The following is a 24,564-nucleotide window of genomic DNA, read 5'->3' as shown; positions in this document are numbered from 1 at the left end:
GTTGTAAAATTGGATTCGAGAAAACTCAATCAACGAGATGCTCAAGGGAATCGTCAGCTACAACGAGTTCAGTTGTCCGATTGAAAACAGCTGCCGTTTGATTTGCATGTGTTCGTTGGTTTGGTTCGTCAAGTCGATCTCGTCTGGGCCACGGCATTCGGTCATGCAAGGCACGGCAGGCTCACAGTGATCGTCGTCGAAGGACAGGGGCAGGTATTTGTCCGCTTAGTCATCGAATAACAGCAATTGCCGTGGAAGCTTAGGTCGCTCTGCCTGCCGGACGGTATTCGATAAGATAAGCTTTGCCTAGACGGCAACTGCAATATGCCAAGCCGGTTTATTCACTTTGCCGTCCATTTGGTGACCTGCCGGGACCGAGCTGCGAGCTGTCCTCTTGTGGGACCTGTCCTGTCCAGTTCAGTTCCATTGTCACCATCACAACAAACATCCTTCCCTCCTCATCCACCCACTACAAACACATCTTTATCGATACCCCGTGGCATTTCTTCAACCACATTCGTAACTTGCGGAACCACTCTTTTTGCGTGCACGATTCTCACGATCAAACGATAATTCGATCGTCGCCGCGACATCATTACCTTCTCGATCAAAAACAGCCACATTCCAACCGACCGAAACATCACTCAATACTCCCACGCTCGGCAATCCCATCCGAGACATACGGGACACGTTGTCCTTCCGATCAATAAACCATTTCCATTCCAACACAAATCACACACACACAACCGCCCAAAATGGCCGAAGACCTCGACACCTACACCCACCTCCCCCTAACCATCGACCCCCAAAGCAAATCCATCTCCCTCGCTCCCTCCTCCGGCCTCTCCTCCTCCGTACAAACCCGCGCCCTCGAAACCGAGCTCGCCGCTCTCAACGCCCTGCACCGCTCCCTCCACTCCCTCGACGCCCCGCACCTGGTGCCCCCTCCCCCGATCCCCGTAAACCCCAAACGCTCCGCCCAAGTCTCCAAGCTGCGCGACAGCGGCAACGCCGAGTACAAGAAGCACAAGTACAGCGAGGCAGCCAAGTTCTACACGCTGGGCATCCAAATGGCACTTGCCCGCCCGCTTTGGGAGCCGAGTCAGCTGGTGAGGGAGGAAGTCCACTCTTTGTTCTCGAACAGGGCGCAGGCGCACATGTGGATGCAGGAGTGGCCTGAGGCTGCGGTGGATGCGGAGGCGAGCGTGGAGGCTAAGCGGGTGGGGAATGCAAAGGCTTGGTTTAGGAGGGGAAAAAGCCTTTTGGAGATGGGAAGACTCGAAGAGGCGAGGGAGTGGGTGGGTCGGGCGTTGGAGGTGGAAGGGGAGGAGAAGGAGTTGGCCGAGTTGGGGAGGGAGATTGAGAAGCGGTTGGAGGCTAAGAATGCGGGTGCTGGTGCTGAGTAGGAGGGACAGCAGCAGCAGCAGCAGCAGAAGCAGGCTTAGAAGGATGCTGGAAATGTAACTGGGTGTGAAGTGGAGTGGGAGGGGATGGCGAGTATCAAGGCATCTGGGTTTAAGGCTGGGTGCGATGTTGGCTTGCGCTGAGTGGGATGAGTGGGATGAACCTCCAGGAGATGATCATGAGGACTAAAGGGTGTGAAGGTTGAGGTCGTTGCGAGAAGAGGGGGATGGATGGTATTGCGGAATTGCCATGATGAAAGGATTGGAATCTGAAGAATGGTTCGGCGGGGACTGGCTGTGGCCCCCGGAACCGGAACCCATCTTCACAATCAAGAGGCGGGCACGTTGTCCAAGGACATGGTTTCTTGTATCTGCTTTCCGTCTGGCTTTGATGGAAAAAGAAGGGAACACGCACGACGCAGAGGGAACTTTTGTTATTTTTCATGTATTACATGTTTTTAAGGGACACAACAGCGCTTGTCAACAGTCAGCGCTCTTTTTTTTCTCTGCTCTGCTGTCGCTACCAGGCAGTCGTTAGTTGCGCGTTAGAGGCGTTAGGTATACATAATGGGGATCATTGTTTACACCATCATCTATCTCCCTAGGAACACTATGTTCGTACTGCTTGAATGTTTGTGCTGTGATATATCTAGGATGTTCAGTCCAATTTTACCGTCGAGCAACCCTCCTTTCCCCTCGCATTGTAGAAAGCGCACAAGGTAGGTATCTCTCACATTTTCCAGCGGACCTGACTGGCATTATGACCGACTACACCGTCCATACCATGCATGTATACCTGGGTATTTCTTCGGAAAAACGATTACAAAACTTGTGTATGAAACCGGTAGCAAATTCCAGATACCTACCTACTAAGAAGTGTCAAGTGGTATGTATGGATATACAAACCTACCTACCTAGTCGATGTTTGTAGTCGTAAGGATTAGGTAGGTAGGTAGGTACTTAGGTAGGTGGGCACCTTCAGTATATATGATAGGAGGTGTTTCTCCACTAGAGAGCCGAGCTGAGGTGAGCCACTGCAGTTAGAAGAAGAAGAGATATATATATATATATATAAAAAGGAGCAGCATTGATTCTCTCTTCAAACAGCATCGATGTTCCTGTATATATTTTGAAACGTGTTTGGTATACTCACCTACCTACCTACCTAGTTGTACGACATGTAGAAGTAGAGAGAGGTAAGTAGTAGCCGTTATGTACTACTTACGGTACTTATACTATTTCTATGTGTATCAATTCTAATCCAATGAAGGTTACGGTGTGGTTGGTGTTTTTGTTTACCTAGTTGCCTTTCGTTTCAGCTCGCCGTGCACGCCAGGCAGGTAAAGAACCATTTCTTACCTACCTAGGTAGGTATTTCTTAACAAAGCAAGCACTCAAATCGTTGGTTAGGTAGGTAGGTAGGAGGATCTGGCGGGATCTTCCATGGGATCAATGCTTTGCATCATCATCAGTTCTGTTCTTTGTTTTAAAACCTCTCAACACTTATATGAGTACCCAGCCACGTGGGTAAATTGGGTATTCTGAGTCCCCGAATTGCACGAGTTCTGTGACACAATAAAGAAGGCGTCACAGCATATGAGAACGCTTACATACATACATACATACATACATGCATACACAAGGCGGGCACTCGGGACTTGTTACTCCGAGGTACCTCAATGCATGCCGCAATTCAAAAACTGAACCTTTTGGATTTGAAAATTCTCTTCGTTCATTGTGAAAACCCTTGGGACTTCCTGTCAATTTACTACGTATCTCGTATCACGGCCCTCAGGTATAGGTATACACATACACATACACCGAAAGTGAGGTGCCAGTTGCGAATTTGCGTTGTAACGTAACCCAGTCCATCGATCCATGTAACTAACATGTCTGCTGCTTGCTCGCCCAGTATGAAAGTTGCCGTCTGCTCTTCCCCTTTTGTTGACCACTCCCCCCGGCCTTCTTCCAAAATGAAAACATGTCTATGAAGCAGCAATGTTCCCGAATCCTTGGCCAGTGTCTTGTCCTCGTAGTGATTCAAGCTGGCCACCCGAATGTTTCCCCCTTGACAAAAGGTAATGATCCAGACGTGGTGAGACAAAAATGAAAATAAAAATAAGCAACGCCATGATGTGTTCAACACCCAGAAAATGTAATCGTACAACTCCTTCCGTTGCCTGCGACCGAGCATCCAATTCGCAGTTTATCTCATTCTCAATATCACCGCTACTCTCTCCCGATGTGGTGAACTTCTTTCCAAGTTCTCGACGCGGCGTGTTTGTCGGCATGTGTGTTTCGCGTTTGGGTTGTTCGAGCGGACGAGGAAGGTTGGTATCTGGTTATCCTCTCGTATTGCGCGATCGGTCTCAGCGCAACATCCCCCAATAGCGTGTGGAACGGCATTGTGCAGGCGGAGTGAACGGGAGCGGCAGGCGCATTCTCCAACCAACCGGCAAAACATCCTAGATATTCTTCTCTTGTCTTGCCGCGTGATCGTTGTTTTTTTTTTTCGCCCCATTCACCTCATGCCCCTTGGCTCAATATGTCCAAATCAGATCGCCTCGACCCTCTCCTTCTCGCTGATGACGCTTGAAGCGGCGGTAATAGTTGGCTTGCGCGGCCTCATGACCGCATCCTGGCCAGACATGCGACGGTCGAGCGCGCGCTCAAGCTTGGCGCCCAGAGCGAGTTTCTGCAAGTTGACGCTCTTCTCCTCGGACAGTTGCACGCGCTGCTGCGTCAGCGCCTTGTTTTCCATACGTTCGAGCCCCTTGCCAATGTCGACGATCTGGGCGACGGCGGTGTCGGTGGTGCTGAAGGTGGGCGCGACCGAGGGGGCCATGGAGGCCGCCCTAGAGAGGCGAACGGAGGCGCGGTTTTGGGTCTGGGTTGGGGTGGACATTGTTAGTTTGGGTCGAGGTTGAGTGGGTGGGTAGTGTAAAGGTGTAAAGCCAAGTGTTGTAGAGAAGATCCCTATGTGTCTATTTTATGTGTCGGTGCCTGTCGCATCTGTTTTTGCGACTGCGCAACTCTCTTTGACCTAGTTCTCTCTAGTCCCGGAACGTAGTCAACCGGCCTAATACAACGGCCGCGTGCGACACAACAGACAGGGAAGTAAACCTAGCGAGGCGCATCTGGAATGGATGGGTAATGGAATTAAGGAAGGGGAATGGATCATCATGCTAGCATGACATCTCCGTGAGACTTACAGTGGGAGCCATCATAGGACGAGAGGAATCGGCGGAATCAAACGAGGTGGACATGTCGGACGGTGGTAAATCAAGGGTCGGGGAGGGATCTCCTTTTTGTTGTCCTTTTGTTCCCTTGCCCACTGGGCAAAAACGTGATGTCGGCTCGATAGGTGCCCGTAGGGGCGTCGCAATCTTGCAGTCCACTGAAACGGCCGAAGCGACGATCAAGGGCGAATAAGGAATGGCGCCGCCGGAGAAGCAGAAGCAACTTAACCAGCAAGGTTTTACCGAACGCGGTGGTGATGGGCGCTGGAAGAGAGCGTGGGCTGGTCGCTGGCTGGAGCAGTCTGGTCGGTGTTTCGAATCGCTAAATGACCTGAATGGGGAAAAGGACGACGGCTCACTCAGGTCCTGCAGGGTCGGGCTGGTTTGATCGATGGCGCTACTTTCGAGACTAGTCGTCTTGTCTCCTGGCTGGGCGAGTGTAGGGAGGCTACAAACGGATGGGATTTCGGGGGGTGGGAATGAGTGACAGGATGCGCTCGCAAATGAACGGAAGAGAAGTGGAGAGGGAGAGAGATTGGCGGAGCGACTGTTTTGGCAGGTCCGCGGGTCTGGACTTATACGACGAACAGGCCAACCAGTTAACTGCATGCAGGAAGGGAAGCCCAACACGGCAGTTTCCCCCAACGGCTGGCATTCTGGACAAATGGAATTCAGCCTGGGACAGAATGGGTGGGCAACCTCAAGAGACCGAGCATTGTAGTATTGAAGTAATCAGGCAATTAATTATTCAACAAAGTCGGATTCGGATCCTATTCGGACTGTCACTGTCACGATGCTAATCACCAATATGTTGTGCAACACAACGAACGACATGGGGGGCACGCACCTGGACCTCCGTCGCTGGAACTTTTCATGTCCACTTCAGTTGCTGTAGTGTACGCCGCGGGAGTTTTTATGGGCGCGATCCGGCAGGCACAATTGTACCCAGGCACCCTCAGTCCAATGGGATCGGACCCCGTCTTTCTCCCTTCGTCAACTGGCGTCAGGGGCATCACGGTTGCCATGTGGCATGGCTTGACAAAGTGCCGAGCCAGAATTGTTCCTCTCTTTCTCTCATTCGTCGCCTGCCAGAACCATTCGTTCAACGGGCGCGTTAGCGTTGATTTCCTTGCAGAATGATGGCCAGGGGTTTTATCAAGGTGACGAGGGCATTTGGCAGTTTGGGGAACCCAAAGCCGAGTGTCACAACATTCATTCCATCAATTCAATGCGTCACGGCGTAGGCCGTTTTCGAAGCTGAAGGACGGGCGCTGATTGATGGTGATCTGCTCATGCTGATCTCCCGGAGTTATCAGCTCCTGGACCTAGTTTGGATCCGGGTTTCGGTTGCTCGGAGAATGTACCGATGATGATTTTCCCATGACAATACAAAAATGCCTCATTCGTCATGGCCAAGATGAACTTTGGAATCGATTACAGTAGACTTTATTTTGTTTCCTCTTACATACTCGCTCACCTGGGCATCGCTGACATTCGCCGTCTTGGGCTTGCTCTCGCCTGGCCCGACTGTATCGAGGTGAGCGGAGCCGGACTACTGCAAGCAATGGACTCCTCTCGGTGGAACCCCTCCACAACTCCAGGTCAGGTCCAGGTCTCGTCGTCGTGCAGTGATGCGTTTCAAAGTCCCCACCAAGTACATACTGCAACCGCACCTCATGCGCAGCAGTCGTCGGTTATCCTCGTCGAGGCCCCTCCGGTGCTTATCTTCTTTCTGTTGATTTTCTTTTCGGACAGCCCGAGATGGAGAGGGACGCGCGATGGCGGGAAGGTCACCTACTGTTTACGGCCTCATTTCCTCACGATGTTGTTTCACTCGGCTGAGGCAGACGAGTGCTACATAATGACAATATCACGGTCGGTATATGGAAGGGATCCCTTCCTCCTCACTTCCAGAGCCTGTCGATAACTCAGTACCGAGATGTCGTTGTCAGGGAATGTTGATCGGTTATCTGTAGCCCTCAAAATTGGATCCGGTAACCGGTTGAGAGCTCTTTCATGCCAACCAACGGGTGATAGGGTTGGGAACGCACTGACAGCCGTGGTGAAACTGGATCTTTGTTCGGAGAAGAGCCATGTGTGGTTTGTGATTGCATGTCATCCTGGCACGTGGAAAGGGTGATGCCACGTACAACATTGGGTGCTTGGCTACATCTCGGCATCGTCGTCAAGTGTGTAGCCGAGTGTATATGGACAGTTTACCCAGTCACGGTCATTGAGGACACACGCCGCGGCCACAACCCCGGGACCAGCAAATGCACATCACCGTGCCGCACCCAGCTTTCACCACCATCCGGTGCTCTGCCCGCCCCATCCTTGCACAGATATCAGATCCAGACGGAAGCGAGGCGTTGCACAGACGGTACAGCACGTGGCGCGGCAAGACAAATAAGACGTCTGGTGTTTCCACTCGAAGGACGACGACGAGTTTAGGAACCAATATCCACTTGGCGCTCCCATGGGGAGATATCTTTGTCTGCACGTCGTACGAGGGCGCCATCATCTCTGAAGATAGACAACATAATCTCAATATCGACAGTCCGTAGAAAACGATCATCGAGTTATCGTACTCCCCGAATGGGTTGTTGGCTTCCATTTCCGTGCATGTTGGCCGAATACCGACGATCATCGGAGTCTCGGGTATCTCATGCAAATGCTAGAAGTAACCTCCATCATGAACCATCAACCCATCGCCAACGCTGTATCGTTGAACTACTGTGGTTCAACCTCGCATGGAATGGATATTGGGGTGACCCGAAGTGAACAGGCAACCGAGGCACTGAATGAGGGGATTCAGTTGCGAGCGAAAATGATTCAATCGCGGGCGCCTAGCAGTCCCCTAACCCTACACCAAGTTAGGTTTCATTGGTGGTCATTGGTGGTCGGCGAAGATGCGGGGGGGCTGAATTGCCCGGACGGGCTGTAGTGGGCTTGCTCGCCGTTCTTGCCTGTTCTTGGCCCCGTTCTGGCCGCAGATCGTCAGTGACCACCACCAGAAGGCGGTTGACTAGCCGCTCTTGCTGTAAAAGCGAACTGCCGTGATCGTACGATTGACGTCAATGGCAACACCTTCCGCTTGGATGAGCTTTGCGACTGAACCGTTTACGACTTCCTCCCAAAATCCACGCCAATTTCACGGTTGCGGTTGCACTGCACTACACTAGTCTAGTCGACTGCACGACAATCTGTCTCAAGTTCTGTGCTTTCCATTCCTGCCCTTCACATCACGTTGCTCTTCCCCCCAAACACTTCAAGTACGCGAGTATCTCTGCATCCCTTGTTGCTGCCGAGGATCTTGCGCACCTTCTTCTTCTTGCCTTGCACACATCTGATGGGTAGGTAGGTATGATCGCGTTCGAGAGATAACCGGATTTCTCCCCTGCTTTCCTTCCCATTTTTCTCCTTCTTTCTTTTTCAACCTCTCTCTCTACCCCTCCTCACTACCTCTCGTTCCTGACGGATGATGTCAACTTCGTTGTCCAATCCCAACCCTCACCAATTGTTCACCACGAACCATGGTTGTGCAGCTTCCTCGCTGTCAACCCTATCCCGGATAGCCTCAACACCAAAGGTTCTGCTAGGGCAAACAAAGACCCAAATATTCCCAGCATCACCCCAACTTCGCACACAGTCTGGTTACACATGCAGGGCCCCGAAAGTGGAAAGCACGCTGCCGACTTGCACCGATTGAGACTGTTTGACACACATGACGGTCTCACAAGAGATGCCGGCTTCACCGCTTGCCCACATGCGATAGCTTCATAATAATTACACGCACTATTCATCATTCCCGTGGCGGCAGGCCAGTGCTTGTCAAGAAAATCCACATCAGCATTGGTTCTGTTCTTTATTATTCCTTCACTGCCCAGGTCCTCACTCCACTTCTATCGGTCTTCTCTCCCATTCCCGTCTTCACCACCAACAATGCTCTGTTGGCATCAACATGGCTTCCACCACGCAAACACGGCACGCAATAGGCCAGGACCTTCTTACACTTGAGCCGCCGCAAGACAACAGGCATGACTGCCATGGTTGTCAACGCATCAACACTACAACCCAAGTCAAGTTCCCAACAACGCCACCTGGGTCATTTACGTAACAAGACCATTCGAGATCATGAGCACCAAAGACGAAGAAGCGAAGTTTGAGATATTTCATTAACGCTCAATCATCGGTTATGATGACACAACAAAAAGCAAACGCACACGTCAAGACCCTGTCGCCCAGAGCCACCCGACCGAAAATCCCAGATTACAAAATTCGGATCCAGAACCCGCCGAAGATTAACAAAAGAAAAAAAAGAAAACCCGAACCAAAATAACGCCGTTGGTGTTGCTGTTGCTTTCCCCACCATTCATTTATCCATCCTTCCAGTTGCCAAATCACGGTCCTTTCCTTTTGTGCGCCCTCGATGCATGCTGGCCGTATGCTCTGAAAAACAATCGACGCCGCCCAACTCTAAGACGTGGTTCATGAGGTATCCACGGGTATCATCAAAGAGAAGGCAACCTCCCACTTTTGGCTCCAAAGTCCAATGACTTGCACCAAAAAAAAGCAATGCATCCGCCGGCATGACGTCCGGCTTCTCGTGCTCGCACAAACATTCCTCCTCGGGACACTCCAATTGGCTAGTGCCTCCGGGACCTCGACTTCGACGACGACTCCTTGTTGTGCTTCTTTTCCTTCCCGCTGTAGTCCAGCGCAATGTCGTAGGATGTCGACTGTCCGACCTCCTCTGCGGTCATGGATACACCATCTCTGGGGTCCCTGGTACCGCGCTTGCTGGCATCCTTTCTCTTCTTCCGGGAGCCTTCGGCACTAGAGCCGGGGGCAGGTGCTGGTCTGTCTGTTAGCTTATTGCTACCAATATCCGAGGTCTCAGGTCACTGGAGAAGGGTCCACCAACATACCTTCCCTGGGACAGTTCCTGCAGCAATTGTGATCGCAGGTCTGGATGTACTGCCATTCGTTGGTGAGGGCATTTCTTTCCCATCGCGGGTTAGGCAGCATGCCGTCACACCACCCGGTTGTGTTTGGGGAGCCGCATTGGCAGCATGTCCAGTTGCCGTTGGTGTTTTGAAAGTCACAGTTCTGCAAGGGACAACCGGCGTTTGAGGGCTGTTCTTTGGCCATGGTCGTGTTGCTGCATTGCTCTTGGTATCCCGTATTGAGGTCGATCTTGGCTGCTGGGCAATAGTGCCAGTGCAGCGAAGTGTGGCCGCATGAATGTCCGGCGGGGTGTCCGTGGCACATGTTGATGATATTTGGACGAACGGTGATGTCTTGATGATCTTTGTATTTTGAGGTTGTTCTGATGTTGCCACTCGGAGTGTGCAAGGTGCGTTCTTACTTTAAGGTAGGCTTGTATTTGTCTTGTCAGAGCGTGCTGCTAACTTCTGGTTGTAGATGCTTGTCGTGGCCTGGATCTTGATCTCTGTCGTCGTTTCGTTCCGGTGGTTCAGAGGCCAGTTATATAAACGATTTCGCTCAGCTTTCGCTTGAGCATAACCGGAGTATTCCTTAGTTTTCCATGCCCCGAAGGTTTTCGGAAAAGCTAAAGATAAGTCAAAGGCCTGAACCCTTGCCGCTCCAACACCAACATCCAGGAGTAGTGTGACCAGGCGGCCGGCTTCACGTCCTCCGATGTGTGTGAAGGGAGAGGCTGATGGGGTCATTGGCCTTCGGATTTCAGGGTATTGCCAAGCCAAGTGGGCTAACAGAAACCTACACGCCTTGGGATCGCAACACAAATTGCGTGTCCTTCATATCGAAAGCCAAAGGTACACAGGGGTACATTTCGGATGTTAGGGGTGCGCCTCACTTCATGTCGACGAATCACGTTTCGGGAAGCACGCCAAGCGTGTGTGGCCAAGCTACCACCCTCCAGTGGTTTCGATTCACGACCAACTGGCCGGATACCGTGAATCAAAGAGTCTTTCTTTACTTGGTAGGTTTCCACGAAAGGCTCCCCGATCCCTACGGCTGCCGCACATTGCTTCTTGGCGACTCGAATTAACTGACATCATTCAGCTGAATGGGATCTCGACTTCGACAATGCGACATGCAGAGCAAGACGGCAACAAGAGCATCACGTCCCTGGAATATCATTTTTCAGGGGACCGCCTCCTAGGAAGCATCTCTTGCATAACCACGCACGATGTTCCGCGCAAAATTGCCCAGTGCGGAGCCCACGAGAACTACTCCCACTTCGCTACTTCCTTTCTGATCATCATGTTTGTGTCGGTTCAGCAGCATCATGGCAGCAGTTGGCGCGGAGCTATGCCGGACCGTGTTGGAGCAGCATTGCCTCCATCTCTCGACCAACGGCCTCACGCCGTTCCATCTCGAGTATCGGGTTTCTATCACTTTACCCGGGTTATCCTTACAATCTTTCCAATTCTCGAGTCCAACAGACAGACACAGTATACGACATGTCAAGCATCGCAGCCGAGACAAGTCGTCGTCCGGTTGCTCACCATTCACCTCAAACCCACATGACAGTTTGGACTCACGCGTTGTCTCGCACGGCCAACACCTGAACGTTGGTCTCCAAGATCCTCTTTTTTGGCGCACATCTATTCGCCACGCGCGACGAGCAACTCCTTAACGAGCTAGCAACCGTTGCCGAGTCATCTGGTGCCTTGGGAGTCTCCAGTTTTGTCCTCGTGGGATCCCCTTGGCCTCCCACAAACCCAGACTGAACTGAGCCTTTTTAATCTCTACACGCCGTGCTCATGGTTATCGTGGGATATCGTGGGAATGCAACACAGTCATTAACGGCTTTCTCCACTTCCAGGTTCGAGGCATCGCATCCTGCCCGAATCCCCACTCTCTACTGCAGGCTATGGCAGCGAGGGCCTATGTTATCCACACCGGTCGTGGGTTGGTGGTAAACTGCGCGGTCATTCCACTGGCTTGATGGGCTTGACCGGACTTGGTCGCCTTCTTCGGTCTGATTACTCTGCCTTCGCCGACGGCTTCGCACTGGGATCATAAACGTCTTCGACAACGGTGGATTGGCATCTGAAAAGCCCTTTCGGTCACCATATCGTGCCAGTGCTATCATTTGCAGGTGTTGTGATGATGCAGACGCTGGCATATATTGGATGGCTGCGCTGTCGGGCAAGACATGAAGTCGGCTGAACAAGTTTTATTGGTGTTGACACAACTTGGGATAGAGATCTGGCAACAAGAATCCTGCTGCCTTGTCTCGGTGATCCGGGCTTCTCTCACCTTTCTTTTTCTATTCGGAAGACACCCTCTCCGGTGACTTACCATCCTTGACAATCACCCGTGGCCATCTTGGGAAGGGCTCCGAAACTTGCCTAATTTGCTAAGGAAACATTTGCATCACCACCAGTGGCTGTTACAGTCACGGACGTCCCACTTTCCGGGGGTATGGCTCAATAGCGCAGTCGCGAATCGTGAGATAGCGTCAAGCCGTCGGCTGTGATGGATTTCGGTAAACATCTCCCCCAGCTCCTGTTCTCGGCCTGGTGAAGATCCACATGATGGTTCGGTGATTCTACCCGGATACTGTGGGCTCGTCAATGTTTTCAGCTTCCTGTCAATGCTCTCGGCTCATGGTGTCAGGACCTATATAGACCGAGTTTGACTGTTTCTTTGCATCCATTCACAGATCTGAAATCAATGTTTCTCGGCCTAAGGTATTACCTCAATTCACGCTGAAATCGTTGAGTTAATAACGGGGCGTGTAGTTGCTCCTTGTCGGCGTGGACCAACAACCTCACCTTCGGAGGTTTTAACTGCACAGTACACTTAGTGCCCCTTTTGACGCAATATCAGCACGTTTGGGGCTAATGCGATAATCCCCGCAAAGGAGATTTCCGGCGAAATTAGTTCAGCAAGATCGTGAGCTACTGCAAAGTACAAGGTAAGTCGCCCACCCCTAGTTCGAATTGACCAGCCCCGGCGCCCTGAAAGACTGTCGATACCCGGCCCCAGATCTCGCAGTTTACCAATAGGGCACTGCGACTCGACCAATATGCAGTGGCCGTGCATTATGGTTTGGTTACACAATCAAAGGCTTTTAAGCCCATCAAGATTGTGAGGAAAACGAGTGGTCGATCGCAAGAGTGTAAGCCTGTGCCACCAGTCAAACAGGCTGTCGGTGACGGAAGAAGCAGGGGCCCTTAGTATGGTCGTTCCAGGTCCTCGGTCCTGGGTGCATTTCCCGAATTCGCTAGCATCCACGGCCGATCTCGAGTGATGTCTGGGACCCCTGATCCGACCAGCATGATCAGAGAAAGGACAAGACATCGATACACAAGGCGGATTTCTGATGGACAATGGCTGATGCCCTGGGATGGGATCTCAAAAGCCGCTTTCTCTACCCATCGTCCCTGTTATGTGGCTGATCGGTCAATCGATAAGGCAATGGGAAAAAAAAAGCATGGTCATCTCAAATCGGGCAAGCACCACAGTAACGGTAAAACACGAAACAAGGCACGCATGGCAGGCCTCCGTAACCACCTCGCGCGGGAGAAACGAAGATGAGCCGCCATTCCGCTACTGGTTAGTTGCCCCGTTTGCTTCCCATTCATCCATCCCGCTGTTTCCATTCCTCCCCTCTAATCATCACCCTCGGACTCTCCACCAATCCCCCGTCTTCTACCCCCCTTCTAGTGTAAGCCCATACCTTAGCCTCGGTTCTCGGCGACTGTCCCGGTGTACCGCAGAGCTTGCGATTTGTCGCCCGCTCCTGTCTTGCCCCTGCGTTGCCCCCATGTTCTCAGATCCCATCTTTCGTTTCCCCCAATGTCCCAATGGCTTGAACCGATGCGGCATACGACGCAAGACGTATGTGCACGGGTTACACCGTACACGATGTGAGATGCTAGCCATCATGATGGTGACGAGGATGGTGAAGATCTCCCATGCATGCTGGACATGGTATGCAACCTTTCGGCTGTCCTTTCCTGTCCTGATCAATGTCCTCGTTTGGCTCGTCTATTCGTCCAGTTCGCCTCGCTGTGACTGGAATGAACAGCCGGGGCACATGCGAACATGTTTCCGGCTAGACGGATTACTGTCCCCGTTCCGATGAGAGTGAGGTATTCATGACGCTCCTTGTGTGCAGCAATGCCTTGAGAGTCTGCGCTCGGGATTCACCCGGTTCGCTATGGCAGTACTTTGTTTTCCAAACTTTACTGCCCACCCTGGTTCATGGATACTCCCCCATGCTGGCTGAAGAGATCTCCTGATCCTATCTTGTAATCCCAATGACACAGTCTTTTAGCCCAGAAGTCTGTCGATGTACACTGCCCAGAGAAATTCACGTGTACTTGGTCTTTGTACTACATCTCTGATCCCAACTCGCCCACATATCCTTGAGAGCTGGAACCACCAGAGTAACAGCGACAATGGGTACGAATACAGTACGTCAGTCTCAGGCTTAGACCCATAACACCTGAATGAAGGGTCCATCCATGGACTGACGGAAGATTCGACACAAGAAATACAATTCTCGGACACTGACATGAACTCCAAACGGGTATTGACAGAATCTCTGACCGGCCTGTCTCACTTGTCATGCGTCAGTAACGTATATGACATCGACTAAAGGCGAGTTGATAGATGATCAGCCCGGTGATAAATGGACAAGAGCATGAGACATTTCCATCAGTAATGGAACCGACTCACCGGCCTGTCAGTTTCCCCACGGTTTTATTCCCATGATCCCGGCTAGCGGCCACCAGGCTACTGGCAGCTCACAGGCACGCGGTTCTATGGTAGCGAGGGCGATCTGCACCTTTGTAAAAACATGACCGCTAGCAGCTTCAAGACAACCTCGAGCCTGTTGCGGAATTTTGTCTTCTCGTTGGAGATGGACCAAGCGAGCTGGACTTGTCGAAAATAAAAAAAAAGACAGATCACACAATAAGGATGCTACCACTTAGCGCAACTCATTACCACAAGGGAGTTCTCGCGGGCCGTCTGCAGAGCTCAAACAACCTCTTCACAACATCATCGTACTCGTTGAGGACTTAAGGTATGGTGCCCATACGTTCATGTCTACTTTCTCCGCTTGCTGGAAGTCTGACATACCTACGTCGGCCGCAGCAACATATGGGTGACAATGGGATGTGCACTTACAGCTAGCGTGATATGGTCTGAAGATTACATCCTGGAACCCGGTCCCGGACTTCTCCATCATGGTCAACCAGATGCGAACAGACTCTGTTCCGCTGACCGCACCCGCTCCCCGACGTCCTTGTTGCCCAAAGATTGAGACATTCCCGGCGCAGAAATGCCCCACTCATGCCGTTGATAGTCCCGGATAGGCATGAGTGTTCATTACCAAGCTAGAGGTAAGCACCACAGCCACGTGCTTAAACTCTTTTGAGGATCGTACTAAAGTAGGCAGCTAAGCTCGCTAAGCAGTCCCCAGGGCACTTCGCTCGCTCCCTGATCCCGGATCTCCAGATATTTCAAGGGCAGGTGGTAGTTGTGCACCAATTGGTGCTGTTAGTACTACGGCTTTCACACCCGGATTTTCACTAGCACTTGAAGGGCATAGGTATCAGGGCCTCTATCACACCGAATACCCACGCCATACCTGATTCACACGTTCACATGTCCGTCCCTTCGTTTAACACTTGTTTGGGGATCGGAAAGAGGGAGATCCGGCTTGGAAATCACACCAATTCCCATCTTCTATTGTCCATTGCTGTTTCCGACTGGGACCGGCATCCTAGATCTCTTCTTATGCCCGGAGACCTGAGACAAGCGTGAGGAACTTCCCCTGTCAAAGATATCAAACCCCACTGTCGCTTCATGGCACCCATGACGTTGAGCTGCGAGCGTGAAGGGCTGTATGTCCAATGGTAAAGCCAGGAATCAAGTCCGCGTGGGAAGAGCCCCCCAGGCATACCGTGTAGAGGTATGGAAAATGCCGACTTTCAGGTCTTACACTCGAGGTAGTTCCCCGATTTGGAAGTGTGGAATCCTTCAATGGGACCTAAGATCCAGGTAGTTGGTCATTGGTTAAACTCACGAGTCTCGAACACCTTACTTGTACGCAGTCTCAAGCGGTACATTATGGTACAAGCTGGAGGTGGACCGCCTCTACACCCATTGGGTGACCCATGTTCGTTAGGAGCTAGGAGGCTAGGAACGTTTAGCACTTGGCTTGACCAATCGCATCTTCAATCGCCCGCTATTTATCCAGCCATCTTTGATCGTGCATATCTAGGTACCTACCGAGCCACCCTCAGCTAGGTACCTGGCTGTGCACAGCTTCAGTAGCTCTTGGTGACTAACCCGACCCAACGAAGCCGGTCAAGCTCAGAGGTAGTTACCTCTAGAATACGTACCTAGCCGACCTGAAGAAAGAATGTCTTAGATATCCTTGAATCGCAGATGGAGCTTGGATCTTACTGCGTACTACAGTTCCCTATGGAAGAAAGAAAAACAAAATGACGAGTCACTTCGCAAGTTATCCTTGGTAACGGACATCTCCACGGAACTGGATACCTGGAGGTATGAACGCATTTTCCTGACGATCTTTTGTTCTTGTTCTCGTTCTGTGTGTGTAGGGTATCGTTCATTGGCTGGGTTTTGCCGGGTGTACGTACTTCTCTGCTCGGATTACATACCAACCTGATTATCGGCCATTTTCCTCACCCCTCAAATATTCTTGGGGAAGGGAAGCTGAGCTGTAGTTAGGTAAGCTCGATAAGGTAGGTACATGTAAGGGGGGCGAACTAATTGAATAATGTAGGTAATTAGACAAGTAGGTAGTGTAGTCGTCTCCCTTTATATCCCCCCCGCCCCCCGAACCCCTTGCATAAGAAAAAAAAAAAAAAAAAAAAAAAAAAAAAAAAAAAAAAAAAAAAAAAAAAAAAAAAAAAGGATTACATGACAAAAGTGTTCACGCAGGTGGTGAGACGAGCTTCAGTCACATGCCTACTTCTAGGTTGGTGTTTTATGTTGGTGACCTTTGTCAATTGCTCTCACCTTTTTCTTTTACAGCATAGTATCTTAGCGGATCAGACTGAAAACTGCTCTTTTCAGCTTGACTTACCTATCTATCACTTAAACTAGTATAATTGAGCTAGTATTCTAAAGTTTTAGTCCATCATCATCATTATCATGATCTTTTGCAGATTCTTTTGACTTTCGCTCGTCATTGGTCAGCCCAGCAATACAGAAATCAGGCTGAATGTTCAGATAATCAGGGGTATCAATCATGAACTTTTATCTTGCAGCAGTCCTTTGGTCAAATCGCACCTATGTACATATCGCTACGCGGGTAGTCACAGCAGCTTACATACAGCAGCTTGGCTTGATTGCAGATAATTTATGCAGAAGATCTAAGCGAGCTTCTCTTTTCGGGATTTGGAGCTGACGGGCTGAAGCGCAAGGGAAGGGGGATAAGGACTAGAACTTGAACTAGAACTAGAACTAGAACTATGACTAGTATAATATGGGGGGAGAGGTTGGAAATGCCGAAAAGGAAACGCTAGGGAACTGTGTGTACCTACATACCTCGGATTTCGAAGAGAAAACAGAGTTGAAGAAGAATACCCAAATAACAGTTATGAACTAGCTTCACAACAACGTTGGAATTGACAAGCCCTGACGATGAGAGAGCCTCATTACCCCAAGAAGAGACAACTCTTATCTTGTATCCTAAAGAAAAAAAAAAGCATGTGTTACAGCTATGGTCTGCCATGGAAAAAAGGGTACACTAAAGCGATTAAAAAAAAAAAGAAGAAAACCTAGTAAGGCTATCAACAACAGGGTTGATCCGTGTTGGAATATGCGGGATGACTTGGAAGGCTCGCTTTGAGAGGGGAAGAACAGCAAAATATGGTGAGAACTGAACTACATGATTTGCATGATCGTCAATAGCGGGTACGGGAGCTACTATGTAGGGTAGGTAGGTAGAGAAATGGGGCACGCGGCATTTATGCTACTGCCTGTCCTCAACCTACGAGGAATATATCTGGAGGTACTTTCTATGAGGTAGGTATCTAGAGGTAGCCATGTCATGTCGATAACACACACACACCTCCTTTAGCCCCCCATGGGGAACCCACATCTTACAAAAAAAAGGGAAGATCGCAGGCTGGATATCTAAGCGATCCCCACGCAGATATATTGAACCTTGTACCTACAGGTTACTCGAGATACCTCTCTACCTTACTAGGAAATACGGTGTAGAATGGAATAGAACCTAGGAGCACCGGCATGTCGGGATAGAAACCCTACCTACCTCTAGGTACCCTAACTACCTAGGTATCCTCGCCATCAATAGTCAGCCAGCCAGCCAGCCAGCGTCAGTCCACCAGCACCAGCATCACCCACAGTTCCCATACACAACCAACATCCTCAGCCACCCAACCATCAAGAGCCGCCATACCTACCTCTAGGTAGGTACCTACGTAGAGGTAGGTATATAAACGCCAAACATGTGAATCTGGCGCACGAACTGCATGAACTGCATGAACGAACTGCATAATCTGAGACCTTGTATGTTGACAAGTGTGCAAAGCCGCCGCATATACGAATGCTAGATGTCGGAGGAAACAAGGACAGGGTAGGTAAGTTGAGAAGGCAAAAGTTATTCTACCTCTATTCTACCCCGAGCTGTTACTGCAAGAAAGGCCAGCGGATGTAAGGGATTCCAGTGCAAGAAAGACTAGTGAAGGAGAGGAATCTCAAATATAGAAGGTTCAGGAAGTTAGGAGAAGGCATCAATCACCGGACAAGGCAGACATGTATGGTACAATGGAGATAGGAATGGCAAAGACAAGGACAAGGACAAGGCACACAAAACCAGGCAAGGAAAGGGACACAGCAAGTAGAGAAGCTGAGTTGAGTCTTGAGCAAGGCACGATAGGTGACGCGACCTGAACTTGGAAATATCGATGGGTAGAGGTAAGTGACGACGTTATCGAGAGATCCGGTCCATCAAGGACGAAACCCAAGGAATGAAATACCCAGGGGAACACCACTGAAGAAAATAACCCAACAACCAAGCCTCCACGCTATCCTGGCATTCAAGAGTCTGAGCCTTGAAACCCACATTCACACCGACATGACCACACCGACCAAGTCCCTGTATCCGACGCCGTCTCAAGTTCCAGCCACACCAAAAGCAACCCAACAAAGATGTGCGCCACCATGCGCTCCAGTCTTGGGTTTTCCGATGGTTGAATCTTCTCCCCAAGATATCCGAGGACTTTTGTTTTTGATAAAGTCCCGTGCAGCTCGTCGTCAAGATCCTCATCGTTACCTACCTGTTCAATATATACCTTCCATTGTTTTGTGTATATAAACCATTGGTAGCTGCTTTAGACTCAACTTATATAGGACGATAGTCAAGCACTTCTCTGCTTCTACCCATACCACCAAACCTCCTTCTCACCGTTCACTTCTTTCCCCTCTTACCATCGCTTTCTTCCCTATTTTCCATACCCTGCTCATGTTGAACATTATCCCGCCAATCCCCGCCCCCGTGCCTTACCTGCCTTGGTTTCTACCTCTACCTATAGACTCATACTCCAGCACTATGTCTTCCAATCCAACAATCAACGATATCCCCACTCCACACTTCTACCTACAGTATAGACCTAGAAAGCAACGTTTTCACTCATTGTTACTCTCTTCTCCCAGCCAACTCCATGCCCAATCCACTTTCCACCGTCTCTTTCCCAGATATTTAATCTATCGCCTCCCCTTCCCCTTCTCTGAAATCCTCGTCGCTCCACAACCCCCACAAACAACATGATAACAAACCATATCCGGATCCGCCCCCCTCACCAGCCCCGGCCGTGCTTTACACCACGCATACTCATTCCCTTTGCCTCCGCACCTGCAGCACGTCCATTTACCGCCTAGTTGCTCAAGTCTGCATTGCCCCGAGGAACACTCGAGGCTGGTCAGGCATGTTGAGGAGGCGCAGGGGTTGTTGAAGTCCATTGTCTGTGGTTGCGTGTTTTGTTGATGGCTGAGAGACATGGAGGCGGTGGAGGGATACAGAGAGCTGTAGTCGACGGGGAAGGGGGTGCCGTCTTCGGAGTAATAGAATGTGGTTGATGCGGAAGATTGAGAGGAGGTTGGGGAAGTGGAGAGGGTTGAGATGCTGTTAGACATGGCTGTGGACGCAAGGTGAGAGTCGTCGTAGATTGCGTTGTTGCAGGGCTGGCGGTTGCCGGTGGTGAAGTCGATAGTGGCGTCTAAGCAGAAGAGGTAGTGGATTACGAAGTAGAGGTCTTTTGGGCAAGGAGGGATGTGGTGGTGGTGGAGGTAGTGGTAGGTGCACATTTTGTTGTTTGTGTTATTCCTTCTCTTCCAAGCCTCGAGATCCGTTGTATCCTGCCTTCTTCCACTTTCTTGAAGTAGTTAAACCCTGTGTTTCTTGACTTCAAGTGGCCGAAAAACTAATATTTCACGTCTCAAAATAGTCCGCTGTTGCTCTGTTGTCGGCTACAATGACGTTTGGTGTGGAAATGGTGCTTCTTCTTTTGTCTCTCTCCGGGTTTGACAGCAGACAGCAGCAACTGGCCGTCCTTGATAAGTCTGCGCCTATCTGTCCGAGAAGTCAATTGATGTCAGCTTTCTGTTCATCAATCTTTGATACTGCGGTAGATCTTACAGGATGTTGCGGGATGAACTTTGCTGTTAGCTGTGTTGAAAGTGCGTTGTGGATCAATATTCTTCGCAAGAGCGTTTGTCTAATGTTTGGTCATGGCCGGAATAGTGATAAACTTCAAGTTGAATACTGTTGTCGCTTACAAGCCTGTTCAGTCACCTGTACACTTGAGATGCACCCCGCCATCTCCTTATATCCTTCCCTTCCTCTGTGCCTGCCCATCTCGATCCTCACGTATACATCAAGTCGGCATGTCTCGTCCGCTTCATCGAGCCATTCCTTCGGCTCGATGCCGATTCGGTCTCTCCCTGAAGCTCCGTGGGGCAGCACAAAACAAGTGAACCCTGGCGCAGAATTCGGAAGCGCTGCCCGCTGTGTACATCGCATACTTCCTATTCTGGTTGATATATGGTAAGCCATCCTCGAAGATGTGGTGCCATTTCACAGCCAAGTAAGCGCCGTTACGGTCAACAGCTCGGAGGAGCACGTGGGTGCCTCGGTGAACGATGTGCGAGTGTTAAGCGTGGGAGAAACGTGGGTCTGTGGATGTAGTCGGGCTAAACTCTCTATGATGGTTGTACAAGCTCTGAGACAGCTGTGGTAGTGCCTCTTCTAGAGAGCCAAGCGCCGGGTACGTCGACTTCTCGGCTCTTCTGATGTATACGAGGCTTGAACTTGCGACAGGACATGCGATTTGTCCATTTTGAGTCGGCGATGTCCAAAACAGGCCTTGAAGGTTCTTCAACATCCTTATCTCTCTGGACCAGACGAGTATGGCGGGAATAGCCTCTCATCATAGACGCCCTCCAAGAACAGGTTGGCTATCAAAATGCGTTGGGCGATCGCGGCGTCTCAGCACGGCGTCGCCTCGTAGGCTCTCGATTCGGCGATTTGCAGCCTTTCGAAACAAAGCAGCAACGGCGCGGAGTCTGTGATGGTGTCGTGGTGATCCAAGCTTCGTTTTCCTCTTGAGCTACGTCCGTAATCTAACGGATCTTGTAATCCGAATGGCTGTTGAGTCGAAAGCAGCCAGGCCGCCGAGGGGCCCGACTCGCATAAAGTATCGATGCTGAAACAGCCGTCGTGTCGTTTTTCTACTCTTAATGGTTAGTCGCGGGATATCGCGAGAGATTCGGCAGAAGCCAACTTCTCCGGCGTCTTGACATGAGCTTACTGCATAAAACCGAGACAGCAGCTGGGAGCTCGACCGGTCTCCCATGTCCAAGGTTGGTGTCGTCACACAAACTCTTCCTCTTTGGCCGCCTCCCGCCGTCCCATGCTGCAGACTGCAGAAGCGTTGAATGTCAGAAGAAGGACAGCAAAGGGCCCGAATGGCGTTTCCACTGAAGACTCCTTGTTGCAGGATCCCTGGAGACCGGCCGCCGGAGCATGCGAGGGACACGAGTGGCTTGCCCCTTTCTCTGCCAAACAATAAAACATGCCACGGCAACGGCCCTACCTTGTCGTATCTCGCCCCTCGCTTCAGGTAGAGAGGGATACCTAGCAAAATGTCTTGGAGACTTGCAAATTTAGCTCAGGCCTCCCAAGACAGTTGGGCTTGGCCGGCAATCGACATATGCTGACGCAAATAATGGAGAGTTAGTAGACTGCTTTCCGGCAGGCAAAGTGCGGCAACGTACAGAATCAGAACAGTACCTGCATGTGAATTGTACGTACCTCTGAGGAAGCTCCGTGTGGTTGATGAAGCAGGATCAAAGACCTTGGAGGGGCAGATCTGGACAGTCTAAGACGGGTATCACCTCACAACAGTCTTGCTTCCGCGCTTGTCTCCCAGATCTTTCCGACCCCTCGCTGTCCACAGATGGCTTCTCTTTGGACCATAGCTCTTTCAGTTCTTTCAGTAATCGCGCTTAGCCCAAGTCAGGGAATGAACGGCCAGCGTAAAGCAGCATGGCTGGTCTTTCAATAGCGCGGTTGTGGATGCGCCCACCACGTCTGTGGCTGGATATCGAGTTGGGAAAAAAGCAATGTGAGAGATACAAGCTGGGTTGTACCTTGGTTACACGAGGAATTTTGGCATATCGCGATATCTGATCCCAGATTTGCCTTCCAGGAACCTCGGTGAGGCGCAGGAAGACACACTTTCATCGTTCAAGGGAGCCCAGACTTTAGCGGCCATAAGCGAGGTCTCAGGAGTACACGGAGGCGGACAATATATCTTGATGCGTTTTGTGCTCCGTCCGCTCAAACAATGTCTCGCGTGGTGGACAACCCAATAAAGAGTCTCCTGACGCCTCTTTGACACGGCGGCATCCGCTCAGCTCCAATTTGTGTAGTGTATTTACGGAGGTGAAGTTGTAGTGGTTCAAAGCTCGGTGTGGTCGTCGAAGGCAAATACCAAGCGGTGCTGCGCGCGCGGGTTACGACGAGTAACAAGGAGAGAAGACGTTGACTACCACCAAGCCCGAGGAGCAGGTATTACGCTAGCTTCCGCGGGCCCCGAGAATGAGTCGATTGTGGCTCAGTTGAGCCCCGGTGGAAAGCCGGAGTATTGTCGTCGAGTAGGAGACGGACTCCGGGCTGAATCCCAAGGCTGAAACCACACGTGAAGTATTTTCAGACCGGACTGTGGCAATGTAACGGCGTCTCTCGCTGAGGCAGCCGAGACCAAAAGGCCTCCTGTTACAGTCTGTGGGGGAAACAGTCTAGTCTTTGCGGCCTGGCGTGGTATTGGTTCCGATACGGACTCGTGATGATGATGGTGACACTGGACTGAGGAGATCGCCAAGGATCGAGATAGGTTCTGTACTGAGCGGCAGGCATTGTCGTCTATCATGGAAGCGAGAGGGACCGGTGCTGAAGAATAGGTAGGAAGTGGTTGAAATCGGATCGCATTGTCAGCCGCATAGGTTGGTGTCGTTAGAGGCATAGAATGCATACATGACCTACAGCAAGGAGGAGAGCTTACCTAGGCGAGTGCTTTGCTCGTAAGAGCGGTAGTGTTCACTTTCCTACCCATGAGCTCTTGGGCATGGAGAATCGCTGCGGGCGTAAACCAGGAAAACCGGAGAAGCGGTTGAAACTTTCGATCGGCAGAGCGCTGGACGAGTTTTATGTGGAAGTCGTCGCCCACCGGTAATTTTCCACCATTTCTTCAAACTGCATGGCAGTCTGTCGTAGGCGGCAGGCTCGTCCAAGGTAGCTCGAGCAGGAAGGACCAAGCCGAAACACGAAAGCAAGCCGCTAGAGGCGCTCTGACGGCGGGAATCTGGGAGGATGAAGAAGGAGGAGCAAGTCGCGGCACAGGCCCACATCAGTGAACGCCATTTCATGTACGAAGACAAAGACCACGTCCACATTGAAGTCCTTGCGGTCAGCTAGAGGTGCTACAGCGCGAGACGAATGAGAGAGAGTTCAGAATCAAATGAGTATCTCCTAATACTGGAACCGCTCTGGTTTCCACTTGTGAAGGTGCTTTCAAGCTTTTACTTGGGTTTTCCTTGATGGGTTCCTCTTTCTACATGGGTTCAATCACGCCAATCTCACCCATTCTTTGCACTTTCCTTTTCGATTTTTCGTCACCTTACCATCAAGCTTCCTCACCCACCGGTCATCTCTTCCAATATATGGATGATTGTAGCCTCCTAGCTCTTTTTCCATGCAGCCGTCGCGAGCGACCATCGCTGAGGTTGGTACTCCATCAGAACTGCTTACCTGTACCTCTACCTCCTATCATTTCCATCATGGATCGACTACCACAAGCAATAATCGACATCCCAAACGAGATTGAGCAAATTTAGTACCGTCTCCAAAGGATGGTGGCGTGCTATAGAATGGCGGCTTTTCACTAAAAATGATGGTATTGTCTCTGGCTCCTTCCAGTTGTTCTTCTTCAACGCCATCCTGAAGGGGAAGACAACAAATATCATCGGGACTCGATCAGAAGCTTTACGTACACTACCTACCTCGTCACTTTCTTGTTAAATTCTCTTTCCCAAGCTGTTGCTTTAAATTTCTCGTCCTATCTCGGATGAAGCAACTCGCTCACCCGAGAGCATGAATCTCCATAGCAACGTCATCAACACAGGGAGTGTCGACTTTCATCTCATCGCCAGCTCCAGGTAAGGTGTTGGATGTTTCACAAACATTCTACTTCTTTGCTCCTGACAAAAGATGTAAGCAAGTCAGATGAAGTGACATGGACAAGATCACGGTCTGGACTTGGATATATTACCTAGCTATCAAGGTCCTAGTCTCTCGGGGCCAGTGGCTGGTCTACTCACACCTCCGCAGGATTTACTTGTAAGAAAGCCAACAGCGT

General features: G+C 50.7%; 6 protein-coding genes across 6 annotated transcripts; 1 reads left to right on the top strand and 5 right to left on the bottom strand.

The window, feature by feature from the left end:
• Positions 1 to 368: 368 nt before the first annotated feature.
• Positions 369 to 2,003, top strand: NCU07746 (F-box domain-containing protein). The gene has a single exon (XM_953446.3). The coding sequence runs from the start codon at positions 756 to 758 to the stop codon at positions 1,404 to 1,406; it is 651 nt and encodes a 216-aa protein (XP_958539.1). The 5' UTR covers positions 369 to 755; the 3' UTR covers positions 1,407 to 2,003.
• Positions 2,004 to 3,155: 1,152 nt separating this feature from the next.
• On the bottom strand, positions 3,156 to 5,001 carry NCU07747 (hypothetical protein). Its single transcript, XM_953447.2, has 2 exons — positions 4,616 to 5,001; positions 3,156 to 4,290 (listed from the first exon to the last, which is right to left on the bottom strand). Exons 1-2 carry the CDS (start codon positions 4,667 to 4,669, stop codon positions 3,958 to 3,960), a joined length of 387 nt encoding a protein of 128 aa, XP_958540.1. The 5' UTR covers positions 4,670 to 5,001; the 3' UTR covers positions 3,156 to 3,957.
• Positions 5,002 to 8,799: 3,798 nt separating this feature from the next.
• NCU07748 (hypothetical protein) lies at positions 8,800 to 10,080 on the bottom strand. Its single transcript, XM_953448.3, has 2 exons — positions 9,571 to 10,080; positions 8,800 to 9,497 (listed from the first exon to the last, which is right to left on the bottom strand). Exons 1-2 carry the CDS (start codon positions 9,911 to 9,913, stop codon positions 9,289 to 9,291), a joined length of 552 nt encoding a protein of 183 aa, XP_958541.2. The 5' UTR covers positions 9,914 to 10,080; the 3' UTR covers positions 8,800 to 9,288.
• Positions 10,081 to 11,492: 1,412 nt separating this feature from the next.
• On the bottom strand, positions 11,493 to 11,961 carry NCU07749 (hypothetical protein; the record flags this gene model as incomplete). The annotated part of the gene is made up of 2 exons (XM_953449.1): positions 11,493 to 11,775; positions 11,936 to 11,961. The coding sequence occupies 2 exons, from the start codon at positions 11,959 to 11,961 to the stop codon at positions 11,493 to 11,495; spliced, it is 309 nt and encodes a 102-aa protein (XP_958542.1).
• Positions 11,962 to 15,337: 3,376 nt separating this feature from the next.
• Positions 15,338 to 16,297, bottom strand: NCU07750 (hypothetical protein; the record flags this gene model as incomplete). The annotated part of the gene is made up of 6 exons (XM_953450.1): positions 15,338 to 15,493; positions 15,594 to 15,641; positions 15,884 to 15,909; positions 16,061 to 16,076; positions 16,157 to 16,206; positions 16,279 to 16,297. The coding sequence occupies 6 exons, from the start codon at positions 16,295 to 16,297 to the stop codon at positions 15,338 to 15,340; spliced, it is 315 nt and encodes a 104-aa protein (XP_958543.1).
• Positions 16,298 to 19,446: 3,149 nt separating this feature from the next.
• On the bottom strand, positions 19,447 to 19,954 carry NCU07751 (hypothetical protein; the record flags this gene model as incomplete). The annotated part of the gene is made up of 2 exons (XM_953451.2): positions 19,447 to 19,502; positions 19,558 to 19,954. 2 exons carry the CDS (start codon positions 19,952 to 19,954, stop codon positions 19,447 to 19,449), a joined length of 453 nt encoding a protein of 150 aa, XP_958544.2.
• Positions 19,955 to 24,564: the final 4,610 nt, after the last annotated feature.

This window comes from Neurospora crassa, linkage group V (genome assembly GCF_000182925.2).
Source record: "Neurospora crassa OR74A linkage group V, whole genome shotgun sequence".
Taxonomy (NCBI): domain Eukaryota; kingdom Fungi; phylum Ascomycota; class Sordariomycetes; order Sordariales; family Sordariaceae; genus Neurospora; species Neurospora crassa.
Note: the sequence above shows the minus strand (reverse complement) of the source record. Positions and strands in the feature narration are given on the sequence as shown.

Coding starts and splice junctions, on each gene's coding strand:
- NCU07746 (XM_953446.3), top strand. CDS start 756: ATGGCCGAAGACCTCGACACCTACACCCACCTCCCCCTAACCATCGAC.
- NCU07747 (XM_953447.2), bottom strand. CDS start 4,669: ATGTCCACCTCGTTTGATTCCGCCGATTCCTCTCGTCCTATGATGGCT. Junction 4,291..4,615: donor GTCCTATGATGGCTCCCACT/GTAAGTCTCACG, acceptor ACCCCAACCCAG/ACCCAAAACCGCGCCTCCGT.
- NCU07748 (XM_953448.3), bottom strand. CDS start 9,913: ATGTGCCACGGACACCCCGCCGGACATTCATGCGGCCACACTTCGCTG. Junction 9,498..9,570: donor CAGGAACTGTCCCAGGGAAG/GTATGTTGGTGG, acceptor CAGACAGACCAG/CACCTGCCCCCGGCTCTAGT.